Here is a 15,697-nt window from a genome sequence, read left to right on the forward strand (position 1 = left end):
TCAGTTTCTTCACAAGCAAAATGGGAGTTCCAGCCTTGGAGTACAATCTAAGTCTCTGATATTTTAACTACCAATCTCTGAAAAAGGCAACTGAGAAGCCAGGAAGAAAAAAAACAAACACTGCAAGGTAGAAAAACGCTAGGTCTTTAGTTCCCAGTCACAAGATTTAAATCCCTTCCACAGTCCGTTTTCCTAGGACTAAAGTGAGTCAGGTAAGTGCAACTCCAGCTAATCAATCAGGAAGCAATTATTATTCATTCATTCACTCAACAAGAATTAACTGCCTGCTCTGTCAGGTACTTCCAAGGCAAGAAGGCAAAAGAAATGCTCCTGCCCTCCAGTTTACATCCTATTAAGAGAAAATAACTTAGATTAGTAAATACAAACCAACTTGGGGTGCTACACTAGCAATTGAGTACGATACCAAAAGGCCAGGTGTGGGAGGGGGGGATCAGAAGATGAGGTGACAAGGGAGGGAGGGAGGGAGGGAAGCCTTCTAGGTAGGGGGCAGCCTGGACTGGCTTCCTGCCTCCAGTCTGTTCCCTCTCCTATCCATGCTCCTCCACCCAGATGCTCAACTGTCATTCCTAAGAGACACTGCCAAGTATGTTCCTCCTTTCCCTACTTGTGCTAAATGTTGGGAAACAAAGGGAGGCAAAAGACAGCTTCTACTAGTTGTCACTTTACCTCTGTTAGCCTCAGTTTTCTCATCTGTAAAATGGCATTAATAACAGCACCTGCTTCCTGGGTTTGCTGTGAGGAAAAGAGGAGTTAATTCTTGTCTGAGTGCTTGGTACACCTTAAAGCATTACACAAATGCTATTTGTTACTGTAATAATATAAGGTGTCCCAAAAGTCTTAGTGCAGCTAAGGGCTGCTGGGTGGTGCAGTAGATTGAACTCAGGCACTTGGATTCAAGAGACCCAAATTCAAATTGGCCTCAGACACTGAGACAGACAGACCTCCCATTAGCTGTGTGATTCTGGAGAAGTCATTTAAGCTTTGCTTGCCTCCATTTCTTCCAACTATAAAATGCAAATAATAAATAATAGCACTTTTCTGGCAGAGTTGTTGTGAGGGTTAAATGAGATGATATTTCAAAAAGTGCTCAGCCGAGTACAGTGGCCCATACCAAACATTATGCAAATGTTGGCTATTATTGTTATCATTAGTACAGCTTTAAGCTTTAATGGTTAAACACTGTACTAAGACTTTTGGGACACCCTGGACAGGTACAGTGGGAGGGGACCACGAAGGCCGGCTTTGTTCTACAAACCAGGAGGCTGAGACCCAGGGAGGCTCAGAACCTGCATTCAAACTCAGCAATAATAACTTGACATTCTTCATTTAAGTCTGAGCTCCCATAACTACTCTGTGTATGGCAAAGTATTATTATCTCCATTCTACTATAAAAAAAACTGAGGGCAAGAACAATTAAGTGATTTTCCAAGGGGCCAGCACTCGAACCCTGTTCTTCCCGACTGTAGCCACGGGGGCTCTCCAAGGAGCAACTCACCTTGAAGGCTTCAGTAAAAATTCTTTATAGGCTAAAGAAAAGTTGAATCTTCCTCTAAAGAGAGAAGAGCCATCAGCTGTATGTATCTGTCTCCTCTCAAGCAGGGGTTAAAGGGCTGAACCTGTGATGTCTTCCAGCACAGCTACAGTAATGGAGCAAATCAACCCAGATGCAGGGCCCGTTCCCACCAGGAGGAGAAAGAAAGAAAGAAGTGACAGTACTAGTAACACCGCCATCAGTCAGTCAGTCAGTCATCAACATCTATTAAACACCTACTGTGTGCCAGGCACTATGCTAAGCACACCCCATGCACCTATTTGGCACTTTTTGGTTGGAGATATCCCTGGGAGGTACATTATCTCCTTTTTAAATAATAGTCAGCATTAAAAAAAATAATAGTCGGTATCTCTCTTGTACTTAAAAGCTGTCATTATCTCATGAGGCCCAATTAAGTGACTTAACCACAATCACACGATTGGGTTTATGATAAAGTCGGAATGTGAGCTCAGGTCTTATGACTTCAGATGCAGTGTGCTTTGCATTTATGCCATACCTCTGGCATCTGGAGAAGGAAGATAACAAACAGCCCTAGAGTCTGAGAGATTACACACAAGGCTTCTGGTGGTGGCTGGGATGAGGTCAGACTCAGCTCATCTATTTAGCCCATGAGCCATCTTGGGACACCTGGATCCTTCCTACCCCCAGCCACTTGAAAATCAGAAAGACCAGTGCAATTCGGTCTCTGCCTCTGAGAAACGAAACAGAAAACTTCTGACCCTTTATCCCCAAAATCAGAGCTGATGATTCATTTCACCTATATTTAGAGATATGATAGTAACTCCTCTCCCAGCAATCTTCTCAACAGCTTCTCCAGCTGCACAGCCAGAGACAATACCCTGAAGGTTTTAAACTTTCCATCTCTAGAAACTGCTCAATGGTGACTCCCCTCCAGGCTCCACTATCTCAAGAAGGCTCCAAATACACTTTGGATTTCTTGCTGATCCCCTGCTGTCTTTGACAATTTCACCAAAAGTCCTGCCTTCAAGATCCCTCCCCTTCCTGCCGCGATCCAATGAATTCTACCATTGTTCCTGAAAGCCATGTGCCAATCTACTCCCCTATAAGTCCCCCGTCCCCAGGAACTTTCCAAGAGTAACCCTCCCTGAATATCTATTTTCCCATGGGTGTTTTCTCCTCCTATTAGAATTTAAGTTTCTATGATATCCATGCTCAAAAAGTTATCAAACTGTGCATACTTTTGATCCAGTAGTGTGTCTACTGACTGAGAGATCTTAAAGGAGGGAAAGGGACCCACATATGCAAAAATGTCTGTAGCAGCCCTCTTTGTAGTGGCAAGAAACTGGAAACTGAATGGATGCCCATCAGTTGGAGAATGGCTGAATAAATTGTGGTATATGAATATTATGGAATATTATTGTTCTGTAAGAAATGACCAACAGGATGATTTCAGAAAGGCCTAGAGAGACTTACACGAACTGATGCTGAGTGAAAAGAGCAGAACCAGGAGATCATTATAGACTTCAACAACAATACTATATGATGACCAGTTCTGATGGACCTGGCCATCCTCAGCAATGAGATGATTCAAGCCAGTTCCAATTGTTCAGTGATGAAGAGAGCCATCTACACCCAGAGAAAGGACTGAGGGAACTGAGTGTGGACTACATTTTGTTATTTGCCTTTTATTTTGCTTCTCTCTCTCTCTCTCTCTCTCTCTCTCTGTCTCTGACTCTGTCTCTCTTTTTTACTGGTGTGATTTGATTTTTCTTGTGCAGCATGATAATTGTATAAAGATGCATATATTGGCTTTAACATATATTTCTATCATGTTTAACATAAAAAAAAAAAAAAAAAAAAAAAAATTTAAGTTTCTTGAGACAGAATCCATTAAAAAAAAAAAATTGTATCCTTAGAATTTTGTAAGTTTCTTGATTGATTGCTTGATAAATGCATTTTCATGTATGCACCCAGTCATTCATTTCCTTCTATCTTGAGAGAGAAAAGGGAAAATAGAAAAATTATTTAGACAAAAAAGATGGGGGGGAAGAAAGTTGAACGCTTTACAAATATCTCACCTAAAGTTAGACAAGAAACAGAAAGATCTCGGGAAGAGTCAAATGTTTCATTCATTCCCATCTCTTTTTAGCAACTCATAGACAATAGGGGATATACCATCCAGGCTCTGGATATCACAATCCCACCCCATTCCACCTATGGCAAACAGAGATAGGATTAAGCTAATCTAAATTATTCACTCTAAGAGTTGTGTCTCTAAGTATCCACTCAGTAGACCCATTTCCTCTATTTATTCATGGAGCTTGGGTTTGGGACTCAAGCTTTGTTTTGGACCAAAATGGCAGCAGGGTGGCTAGTCACTGTGGAAAGTTCTGTCTCTCCAATGGAGAGCTCTAAGTACCAAATGCTCCTGCCAGAATGGGGCACCGATGCCCTTGAGGTGGGCAGGCTGGCTTTCTCCTGGATGAGTCAGTTTGTTAAATGGTTTGCTCTTCATGCAAAATTTAAAATGGATGGTATCCACAGTTCTGTCACTCAAATCAGAGGGATTTGGGTAAGGTTCCGCCTTCATTGTTGTCACCCACACTCAAAGAAATCTCATTATCTACATGAATCCCAAAGCCTAATGAGCTGGGCTGTCTTGGTCTGATTTTCCCAACAAAATCCTTCAGGAGGCAGCTAGGTGGTGAGGTAGATAGAACACCAGCTGTGAAGCCAGAAGGACCTGAGTTCAAGTCTAGCTTCAGACACTTACTAACTAATACTAACAATTGCTTCCAAAAAAAAAAAAGTAAATAAACCCTTTGGTTATGGCAGTTGGTTCCAAGACTAGTTACAGCAATCCATCACTCATAACTTTGAGATGGTTCTGAGGACTCCCAACACCTTTTGGGTACCTTAGTACTCTAGCACCTAACACCACACAGCAAATGCCTTGAGGCATTTATTACAAGGACTTTTTAAAAAATTAAATTTTATTTTATTGTTTTTCTCTTAAGTACTTTTGGGGTTGGAATTGTTGAAGTAACCTAATTTGCTCAATTCCCCAATCCTTCACCTTGGCTAGGGGCTGAGGTCTGAATGATAAGAATCAAAAAACCAACATTTATGAATCCTCTACTCTGAATTGGGCACTATGCTGTGGGCTGAAAATACAAACTTAAAAAATCAAATCATGCCTCACCTCTAAGAGCTTACAATCGAATTACATCTTTTCCACCTTGACCCTTATTTATAGAACCTTCCAATTTAGTCTGAAAAGGACACCGAAATTATTAGAGTTATTTTAAAACACCCACCTGGCAACAGCATAAAATTACTGCCCTCACTCACTCATTGTGTCTGACTGAGGATTTTTAAACAAGCCATTTCAGCTTGAACAATAGCCTTCACAAAATACAAAAGGATGATTTTTTTTTTTAACCGTTTTATATCCCAAGAAGCTTGATCCTGGAAAAGAGATAAGAAAAATGTATCTCCCTATCTTTTTTGCAGAAGTGGAAGACTATGAATGTAGAATAGTATATATACTATCAGACTCAGTTGATGTGTTGATTGGTTTTATTGAACTACCTTTCTTCCTCCTCCTTTTTTTTTTTCTTTTGAAACAAAATATGTAATTTTAGTTACTATTTTATTAAATAGGAATTAGGAGTGGATCTGGGCCAGAAAAAACAGAAATAGATTCTGAATAACAAAGAAAACTTGGATGTGAAGTGAAATCTACATGGAAAAAAAGTCAGATTACCAAGAGCTCTGGGGTTAGAATTAAAAAAAAAAAAAAAAAAAATCAAGGTTGAACTCTGTTCTCTTTGCCACTTGCAAGCTTGGGCAAATCACTTTATCTCCAAAGGATTCAGTTTCCTCCTCAGTAACAAGGAAGCTGGTGGTCTCCCTGACCCTGGGATTTTATTGTCTCCTCTCCTGAGCAACCCCCAATTTCTTCCCTTTAAAAACAATGACCTTGTGCATATCATTCCGTGGGGAAGTCTGGAAGGCAGAGCTGGTGGTACCTTGGCTAAGTGTTTGGCTATTCCTCTCCCTCGATAGGCGTCAGGGACTTCTGTATGCTGCAGATCCACAATCCTCTTCCCCACATACTCGTAGAGCAGGACTGCCCGGTCATGACACCCTGGAGACCAGAAAGAGACAGATCAGTGGAGACGGTTCAGGTTCATTTTGACAGAGTCCTTCACTTAACCATGGGTGACAGCAGAGATTTAAAAAATACCCAAAGGAATCCATTCATTCATTCATTCCTACCCTCACACTTACTCTGTCTGTGTGTGTTTGTGTCTGTCTGTCTCTCTCTCTTGCATGCACACACACACGCACACACACTTACTTCTTGTTCCTTGGTCCATGCTCAGAACTACAAAGGACTGAGTGGCAGAATTTCTATAGATTCTCTCTACAGAGAATTAGAATGGCATGTGGAGGTCATGTGTTTGATCTTCTCACTTTTGCAGACAAGGAAATCTAATGGATTTGTCCAACATCAATCAGGCATCATGCACTGTCAGGACTTAAATCAAGGTCCTACAACTCCAAATCCAGCATTCTTTCTATTGTGCCATGCTTCTTGCCAGTGAGGCTGAACCAGAGAAATTTAATTCAACACGCATTTGCTATTCTGGCACTGAGAATACAAAGACAAAGACCAGAATAGTCCCCATCCTCAAGAAACTTACATTCTATTGTATACATATACACAGATAATAGAAAATACATGTAAGCAAATCAAAGTACAGTTTTTTTTGCAAGTATATGAACCAATCTTCCTTTTCCCCTCTCTCATTTCTTTCTCCTTTCCCTCTTTATTCTTTCTTCCCTTCTTCCCTCCTTCCTTTCTTTCTTTCTATGGCACGCCTAATTTTTAAGGCCCTGAATTCTTCAGCTCCTTTAATTCTGGGTCTTCATGATGGCAAGAGATGAAGTCATAATGTCAATAAACAATCACCTGACAAGCATTTATTAAACACCTGCTAAACCAGCTAGACATCATGCTATTTCTGGGGCACAAGAGAAGCAATGAAACAGTCCCTATCCTACAAGGAGGTTACTTTGGAACCTCAGCTAGAGTAACTGTAGGTAAGGTATAATAGCACTGACAACTGGGAGGGGGGGAGGAACATAACCCGATATAAAGCAAGGAACACTCCTGGAATTGTGCCAATAATGGGGAACAGGTCGGGAAGAGGGGAGCCGAGCTGGGTTTTCATTTTCATCTTAGACAATCTATTAAATTGCACAGTCTCATTTATCTCCTTTACAAATCCATAGACTGTCTCCTGGTCCTCAAGCCTAACCTCCCAGGCCTGGCTGAGCATGAGGAAGAGTCTGTGTGAGAAGCACTTCAAGTTCTCTGGAGAATGGCTCCACAAATACCCAAAGAGAGATTTCCATGATAATTAAGCTAAAACAAAACACTCTGGAAGAAAGTCATTATCTCCCATCATTGGGAAGGCAACAGCTCTCCATGGGGGCACAGAGCCCTTCAGATGGGGTGACATCTGGGAGGGTAGGGCAATGCCAAATGGTACACACAGGGGCTAGCAGAGGGTAATCTTGCTCCTTGAGTGGTTTAATACAGTACATATGATGCAGAGAGATCAGAGAACACTCTGTGTCTTCTGTGACAAAGCGCCTTTGTGAAGGAGATGGTACATCCCAGGCGGGAGGGATCGTGGCTTACATCTTTAAGTGCATGAGAAAAATATAAGTGAAGACTGGATTGCATTGTGCTATGGGCTCTCGGGGAGGGAAGCAGGACCAAGAGTACAATGTTCTGGTGGAGAAACAAGCTCCCTCAGCACCCTCCATTTATCAATGGAGTCTTTCCCAAGTCATTCCATTCTTCCCAAACAGGGGAACCAAGATGAACATAGATTTTGGAGGGGGGTTTGGTGGGGAAGAAAGGTCGGAAGGAGGGAGGAAGTTAATTATAAGCATGAAAGGGAGCATGTTAGGACAGAAAGAATACTGAATTCAGAATGAGAGGCTCTCAATTCAAATCCATGCCCAGCCCCTTAGCTAGCCTTTATATAGATTTGCAAAGCCCTCCACAAATTGGATCCTCACAACAACCTTGAGAGGGAGATGCTGTTACTATTATTCCCATTTTACAGATAAGGAAACTGAGGTAGCCAGAAGTTACATAAGTTTGCCTCACACAGCTAATAAGGGTCTGAGACAGGATTTGAACTCAGGTATTGCTGATCCAATGATCTGTGCACTATGCCTCTTAGTTGCTGGTGTAGCCTTTAAGCAAGTAGTTGAACCTCTCCCCATCTTTAAAATGAAAAAGGTTGGATTAGAGGAGCTCCAAGGTGCCTTTTCCACTCTAAATCTGTGACTGTGCTGTGGGATGGCACACTATCATAAGTATAAGAAGAGTCAATCAATCAATATATGTTTACTACATGGTTATTATGCACCAGGAGGCAGCTAGGTGGATATCTATGGATAGAGCACTAGGTCTGGGGTCAGGAAGCCCTAAAATCAAATGTGTCCTCAGACCTTCACCTGGGCAAATCACTTAACCCTTTAGAGAAGGAAATAGCAAACCGCACTTTGCCAAGAAAACCCCTTACAGGATCACAAAAGAGCTGGACCGGACTGAATAATAATTATGCACTGCGGATGTTATAAAGCAGGAAAAGATAGTCCCTGCCCTCAAGAAGCTTACATTGCAAGGGGGAGACTAACATGCAAACAAATAAACACAAAGCAAGCTACATACAGGGTAAATAGGAAATAATTAACAGAGGGAAGGCACTAGAATTCATACGGGTTGGGGAAGGCTTCCGGAAAAGATGGAATTTTAGTAGGCACATAAAGGAAGCCAAGGAGGAGGGAGGAAAAACAGTCCAGATACTAGGGACAGTTGGGAGAAAATGCCTGCAGCCAAGAGACAGACTGATCATGGAACAGCCAGAAGGCCAGTGTCACCATCTCAAACAGTACATAGTCCAACTTTGTGTGGTGGAACTCTTCGGCAGTCTGATGAAGCCTATGGATTTTTTCTTAGAATAATGTTTTTTGTTTTGTTTTTAAACATTAGGTCTTTTAAAACTCTGCTGGATTTAAAAAGTGATCACACACCGATTGTTACTAAAACTTAGATCCGTTCTGTTTTCCACTTGCATTGCTCAGGCAACCCGGTGGTCCCCTATTTCTGGGCATTTAACAAAACTTGGTGGAATGCTCAATTGGCCCAGACCACAGCAGCTTAGAGCTTCCTGACCTTGAGAGATCCATTAGCCTTAGTCTCCCTTGTATCAGGGATTGCAGGCCTGCGGCCATGATGTTCAGAACAGTGATTTTTTAAATGTCTTTATATAAATACTGGTTACAAAGTAAAAAAAAATTATACTGAAGTACAGTTAGTAAAATAATTTTTAAAAGCAAACATACACTTTAAATATATCAATAACATATTGCTTGTCTTCTCAATGGGTGGGGAAGGGGCTGGAAAGAAGGAACTCAAAATTTAAAAAAATTAGGATTTTAAAAAATGTAATGGGTAAATCTTTAATGAAATAAAAATATATTTAAAAAACAAACAAAAAAGAGTTCACAGATCCTAGTCTAAGGACCCTTGGCCTTCCTTGTGGGTTGCAAAGCAAACCTCATTGTTAAACCATATTTATAGAAGATGGAAGGCTTGTTTTACAGAAAGGTTATTTGTCTTACAAGAGAATTCCTTCAATAGTTTAATAACTCAAACAGATTTCAAATCTAACTCTAAAAAATCTCACTATGGTGAAGCCTCTGGCCTCTAAAGGGCTGTATCTCAGCAGAGTACAAATTCTGGCTGGGCCTATCAGCATGGAAAGGTTTTTAATCCAGGCCTGGTGACTGACTATAGATCACATCACCTGAGGGCTTGCTGACAGGGCTACTCATCCCCAGACCAGATGTAGGATGATGAATTTTCCCTTCCAATATAAGTCTTGAAAACCATTCTACTAAGTCATAGAGGATAATCTGCACTGGTGGAGAGTTAACTACACTGACAAAATCATGGGACTTCTGAAAGAAATATTTAAAATTTGATTTTACATAGGTGTTCTTTCTGCCATAACTAAAATCTATGGATTCAAATCCTCTTTTTCTTTTTTTTTATTATAGCTTTTTATTTACAAGTTATATGCTTGGGTAATTTTTCAGCATTGACAATTGCAAAACCTTTTGTTCCAACTTTTCCCCTCCTTCCCCGCTCCTTCCCCTCAAGATGGCAGGTTGACCAATATGTGTTAAATATGTTAAAGTATAAGTTAAATACAGTATATGTATACATGTCCATACAGTTATTTTGCTGCACAAGAAGAATCGGACTTTGAAATAGTGTACAATTAGCCTGTGAAGGAAATCAAAAATGCAAGCGAACAAAAATAGAGGGATTGGGAATTCTATGTAGTGGTTCATAGTCATCTCCCAGAGTTCTTTTCCTGGATGTAGCTGGTTCAGTTCATCACTGCTCTATTGGAACTGATTTGGTTCATCTCATTGCTGGAGATGGCGATGCCCATCCGAATTGATCATCATATAGTATTGTTGTTGAAGTATATAATGATCTCCTGGTCCTGCTCATTTCACTCAGCATCAGTTCGTGTAAGTCTCTCCAGGCCTTTCTGAAATCCTCCTGCTGGTCATTTCTTACCGAACAATAATATTCCATAATATTCATATACCACAATTTATTCAGCCATTCTCCAATTGATGTGCATCCATTCAGTTTCCAGTTTCTGGCTACTACAAAGAGACCTGCCCAAACATTCGTGCACACACAGGTCCCTTTCCCTTCTTTAAAATCTCTTTGGGACATAAGCCCAATAGTAGTAACTTGGTACTACTAGTAGTACCATTACATTAGTAGTAATGCTGCTGGATCAAAAGGGATGCACAGCCTGTTAAATTTTTGCGCATAGTTCCAAATTGTTCTCCAGAATGGCTGGACCTGTCCACAGTTTCACCAATAATGTATTAGTGTTCCAGTTTTCCCACATCCCTTCCAACATTCATCCTTGTCTTTTCCTGTCATTTTAGCCAATCTGAGAGATATATAGTGGTATCTCAGAGTTGTCTTAATTTGTATTTCTCTGATTAATAATGACTTGGAGCATCTTTTCATATGGCTAGAAATAGTTTCAATTTCTTTATCTGAGAATTGTCTATTCATATTCTTTGACCACTTATCAATTGGAGAATGGCTTAAATCCTCTTTTTCTAATCGGAGACTTATAGAGTCATGATTTTGAACTGCAAGGGACCTAAATTAGCACTAAGTTTAATGTCTCTTTCAAAGATGAGAAAAATTGAGGCCCAGAAAGGCTAAATGGCTTAAGACAAGGTCAAACAAAGTCAGATCTTTAAATTTTCAGTGTGAGCATTTACAATTTAGAAATCAGCAAATGTTACAAATCAGGGCTTGGTTTATTGTTTTGATTATCTGCACTTAAGAAAGTATGGAGAAGTATATTAATAATGCAGATAATCTGGGGACTTGGTCTTAGTTTCCTTCTCTGTAAAACTAGAGGGTGGTAAGAAAATGACCTCCAACATTTCTTTCAACTCAAATTCTAATGACCCTACAATTCCATAGACTTGGTATGGAAAATGCCAGCCACAGACAGAGGAGATATATATGGAGACTACATATGGACTGAAGCATAATATTTTTTAGTTTTTGTTTGTTTGCTTTTTTCTTTCTTATGATTTTTCCCTGATTTTGTCAGATTTTTCTTGCACAACGTGACAAATATGGAAATATGTTTTTAAAAATTGCACATATTTAACCTATAACATTACTTGCTGTCTTGGAGAGGGGAAGGAAGAGAGGGAGGGAGGAAAATTTGGCACACAGTCTTACAAAAATGAATGCTGAAAACTATCTTTAAAAACACTATAAAAATTAAAAAAAAAAACCTATGACCTTAGGAGAACAGAAAAGGGTAAAGGGCATCTGATTCTTTTGCCATATGAAGATCATTAAAGGAACTGGAGATGTTTTTAACCTGGAGAAGGGAAGATTGAAGGTGAGGGTGGGGAGTATAAAAAGACTGCTAATTGTTAATGCTGTAAAGTTACCCATGTATATATCCTGTAAATAAAAGGCTATTAAAAAAAAAAAAAGTAAAAAAAATAAAAAAAATAAAAAGACTGCTATATTGAAATGAAAGGGCAGTGGTAACAGATTCAAGAGACACTAAGGAAGTAGAATTAACATTTTTAATTTAACTGACTGTGGGGATAAAGATAGAGGGAATCTGGGTTGTGAACCTAGGACACTAAAGGGTGGATGGTAGGGACCTGAAGAGAAATAGAAAAGTATGAATGAGAGTTAAGTCTGAGTATTGTAGGGGTTTGGAAGGTATAGGTCGAAGTGGGAAGAAAAAATAATGAATTCCATTTTTGACATGTTGAATTTAGGTGCTGATGGGAATGCTAGAGATGAAGGCAGTTTGATGGTATTCCTGAGCAAGGTATTTAAATAATAAAAATAACAGCAAGCATTTATATAGTACCTACTCTGATTGCAAAAGCCATATTTGAATTTAGTCTTTCTGATTTCAAGCTATCTGCCCTCTATCCAGGAAACCACCTAGCTACCATGCACTTAATCATCCATCTACATCCATATTAATGGATTCCCTGAACTTGTCTTTTTGAATTGTCATATTTTCCAGAAACATTGGACTCTGAACATGCAGGAGGTCCCGAATGGGTCAGGATGATGAAGGCACTTTCCCCACCTCCAATCAACTGGCATTATTTTTATTTATTTATGTATATGTATGTATATATGGAGGGAGGGAGGGAGGGAGAGAGTGAGAGAGATATCTGTTTTGTCTGCTTAGAAAAGAAAGAAGAGGGGCCATAATGGAGACTTGGAAAACATGTCTGGTTAGTGGGTAGAAGACAGATAATGATCCAGCAAGAGACTAAGAGGGACTAGTCAAACAGGTCTTTAGGAGAACCAGAATTGTGGTGGAGGCCAAGAGAAGTTCAGGGAGGGGAAAAGATGAAGAAGGAGGGGCTAGATTACGGCATCAAAAGTTATATAGAGATGCTTTGTAGTGGCCCGAAACTGGAAACTGAGTAGATGCCCATCAATTGGAGAATGGCTGAATAAATTGTGGTACATGAATGTTATGGAATATTATTGTTCTGTAAGAAATGACCAACAGGATGATTTCAGAAAGGCCTGGAGAGACTTACACGAACTGATGCTGAGTGAAATGAGCAGGGCCAAGAGATCATTATATACTTCAACAACAATACTATGATAATCAATTCTGATGGACATGGCCATCTTCAGGAATGAGATCAACCAAATCAGTTCCAATGGAGCAGTAATGAACTGAACTAGCTACGCCCAGGGAAAGAATTCTGGGAGATGACTAAGAACCATTACATTGAATTCCCAATCCCTCTATTTTTGTCCACCTGCATTTTGGATTTCCTTCACAGGCTAATTGTACACTACTTCAGAGTCTGACTTTTTGTATAGCAAAATAACAGTTTGGACATGAATACTTGTATTTAATTTATACATTAACATATTTAACATTTATTGGTCATCCTGCCATCTAGGGGAGGGGATGGGGGAAGGAGGGAAAAAATCGAAATGAAAGGTTTGGCAATTGTCAATGCTGTAAAATTGCCCATAACACATAACTTGTAAATAAAAGGCTATTAAAAATTAAAAAAAAGTTATAGAGATGTTAAGTAAAATGGAGCTGGAGAAAAGGCCATTGGACTTAGGATTCAAGGTATTATTGGTCAAGTGGGTAAGAACAGTTTCTATCAAGAGGTGAGGCTAGAAGCTTAATTGCAAAGAGATGAAGAATCAAGTAGGGAGAGAAGAAAATGGAAATTACAAGTGTATGAGTCTTTTTCTAGGGGCTGGACTACAAAAAGTGAACAATTGTTGGACAGTCATCTTTGGGCATGGAAGAGTTAAAGGAAAGTCACAAGCTGTACATAGAGATCTGTTGTCTCATGTACAATTTTCTTTCTCTATTTTACTATTTGATGCAAATATCCATTCTATTTGTTATTAGGTTCAGAACAAAAATATCGATTCATTAAAAAAAAGGATGGGGGATATCTGTAGAAAACAAGGGACATGAGAAAAGATTGAAGAGGAACAGAGCAGGATGAGGATACATTAACTAGCTGATCAGGCTAGCTAGATGATTAAATCTCAAAGAAGGAAGGGAGGTAGTACAAAGAAATGTCAATCTAGCAAGTCCATATGCCCATCAATTGGAGAATGGTTGGGTAAATTGTGGTATATGAATGTTATGGAATATTATTGTTCTGTAAGAAATGACCAGCAGGATGAATACAGAGAGGCTTGGAGAGAATTACATGAACTGATGCTAAGTGAAATGAGCAGAACCAGGAGATCATTATATACATCAACAACGATACTGTATGAGGATGTAATCTGATGGAAGTGGATTTCTTTGACAAAGAGACCTAATTCAGTTTCAATTGATCAATGATGGACAGAAGCAGCTACACCCAAAGAAAAAACACTGGGAAATGAATGTAAACTGTTTACATTTTTGTTTTTCTTCCCGGGTTATTTTTACCTTCTGAATCCAATTCTCCCTGTGCAACAAGAAAACTGGATCTGCACACATACATTGTATCTAGGATATACTAGGACATATTCAACATATATAGGACTGCTTGCCTCTAGGGGAGGGGGTGGAGGGTGGGAATCGGAACAGAAGTGAGTGCAAGGGATAATGTTGTAAAAAAAATTACCCTGGCATGGATTCTGTCAATAAAAAGTTACTATAATAATAAAATAAAACAAAAACAAAAACAAAATCTAGCAAGCCCATAAAACTAGCTGTATGATCCTAGGTGAGTCACTTTACTTTGTTTGCCTCAGTTTCTTCATCTGTAAAATAATATGGAGAAGGAAATGGCAACCTATCTTAAGTGATTTGAATTCCCCAATGTGGTTATTAATTTAAATTCACACACTATTTGTGAACTGTCAAAATATAATTGGGAAATATTTAACAAAATAGATCAAAATAAAAGATAGAGATAATATTAGTCTGTGGTTTTTTAAGGCAACATGCAACTCATGGGGATCCATTTCTATTTGAATTTGATACCAGTTGACCACAGCAGGTGTTTTGAACACAGAGCCAGGAAGACCTGGGTCAAATCTCAACTAGCCATGTGAGTCTGAACAAGTCACTAGAATTTTTGGCATTTCACTTTCCTGCAGAAATCAACTAACAACAAGCATTTTTAAAGCACTTATAAAGTGCTGGGCATTGCGCTAAATCTACCAATATAAATACAAGCAGAAAGAACAATTCCTGCCCTCAAGGAAAAACACATAAAAAGGGGGAGGGAAAAGACAAGATGGGCAGATAGGGGATGCCATAGTGCCTACACTGCTGTACTTGTAGTCAGGAATACTCATCTTCCTGAGTTCAAATCTGGTCTCAGACAGTTACTGGCTATGTGATCCTGGGATAGCCACTTCATCCTGTGTGCCTCAGTTTCCTCATCTGAAAAATGAACTAGAGAAAGAACTAGCAAATCACTCCAATGGTTTGAATACCTTGAAGTTGTTATGAATTTAAATTCACACCAAATGAAGTTTTAATGATGTAAAATGTAATTATTAGATGAAAATAAGTAGTGCAAGTTATAATAATGGGATCATTTTAGACGATTCATTATTCACACTAATTTTAAGAGCATCAAGGCAGAAGAGTATGAGTATCAAGTAGGGAGAGAAGAAAATGAAAATTAACGAGTGTGTGAGACTTTTTCTAGGGGCTGGACTGCAAAAAGTGAACAATTATTGGATAGTCATCTTTGGGCATGGAAGAGTTAAGGGAAAGTCATAAGCTGTACATAGAGATCTGTTGTCTCATATACAATTTTCTTTTTCTGTTTTGCTATTTGAGGCAAATATCTATTCTATTTGTTGTTAGGTTCAGAATAAAAATATCAAACCAGGAATCAATACCTGACTCATACTGGTACTGAATTCTTTCAGTAGGAGGAAGAGTAAACTAGAACCTGGAAAATTGACTGGGATAAGGTTGAATTGTATAGAATGATATAGATAGAAGGAACGAACCTGAGAGAAGGAGA

At 39.3% G+C, this 15,697-nt stretch overlaps 1 protein-coding gene across 3 annotated transcripts in view; it reads right to left on the minus strand.

The window, feature by feature from the left end:
* NATD1 (N-acetyltransferase domain containing 1) overlaps positions 1 to 15,697 on the minus strand; it is a 115,262-nt gene that overhangs the window by 65,870 nt on the left and 33,695 nt on the right. For all 3 annotated transcript variants that reach the window (XM_031940436.1, XM_031940444.1, XM_031940451.1), the window contains one exon: positions 5,566 to 5,684. In XM_031940436.1, the coding sequence (XP_031796296.1) occupies positions 5,566 to 5,684 (119 nt within the window). The remainder of the gene's footprint in view (positions 1 to 5,565; positions 5,685 to 15,697) is intronic.

The sequence above is a fragment of the Sarcophilus harrisii genome, chromosome 1, assembly GCF_902635505.1.
Source record: "Sarcophilus harrisii chromosome 1, mSarHar1.11, whole genome shotgun sequence".
In the NCBI taxonomy this organism is placed as follows: domain Eukaryota; kingdom Metazoa; phylum Chordata; class Mammalia; order Dasyuromorphia; family Dasyuridae; genus Sarcophilus; species Sarcophilus harrisii.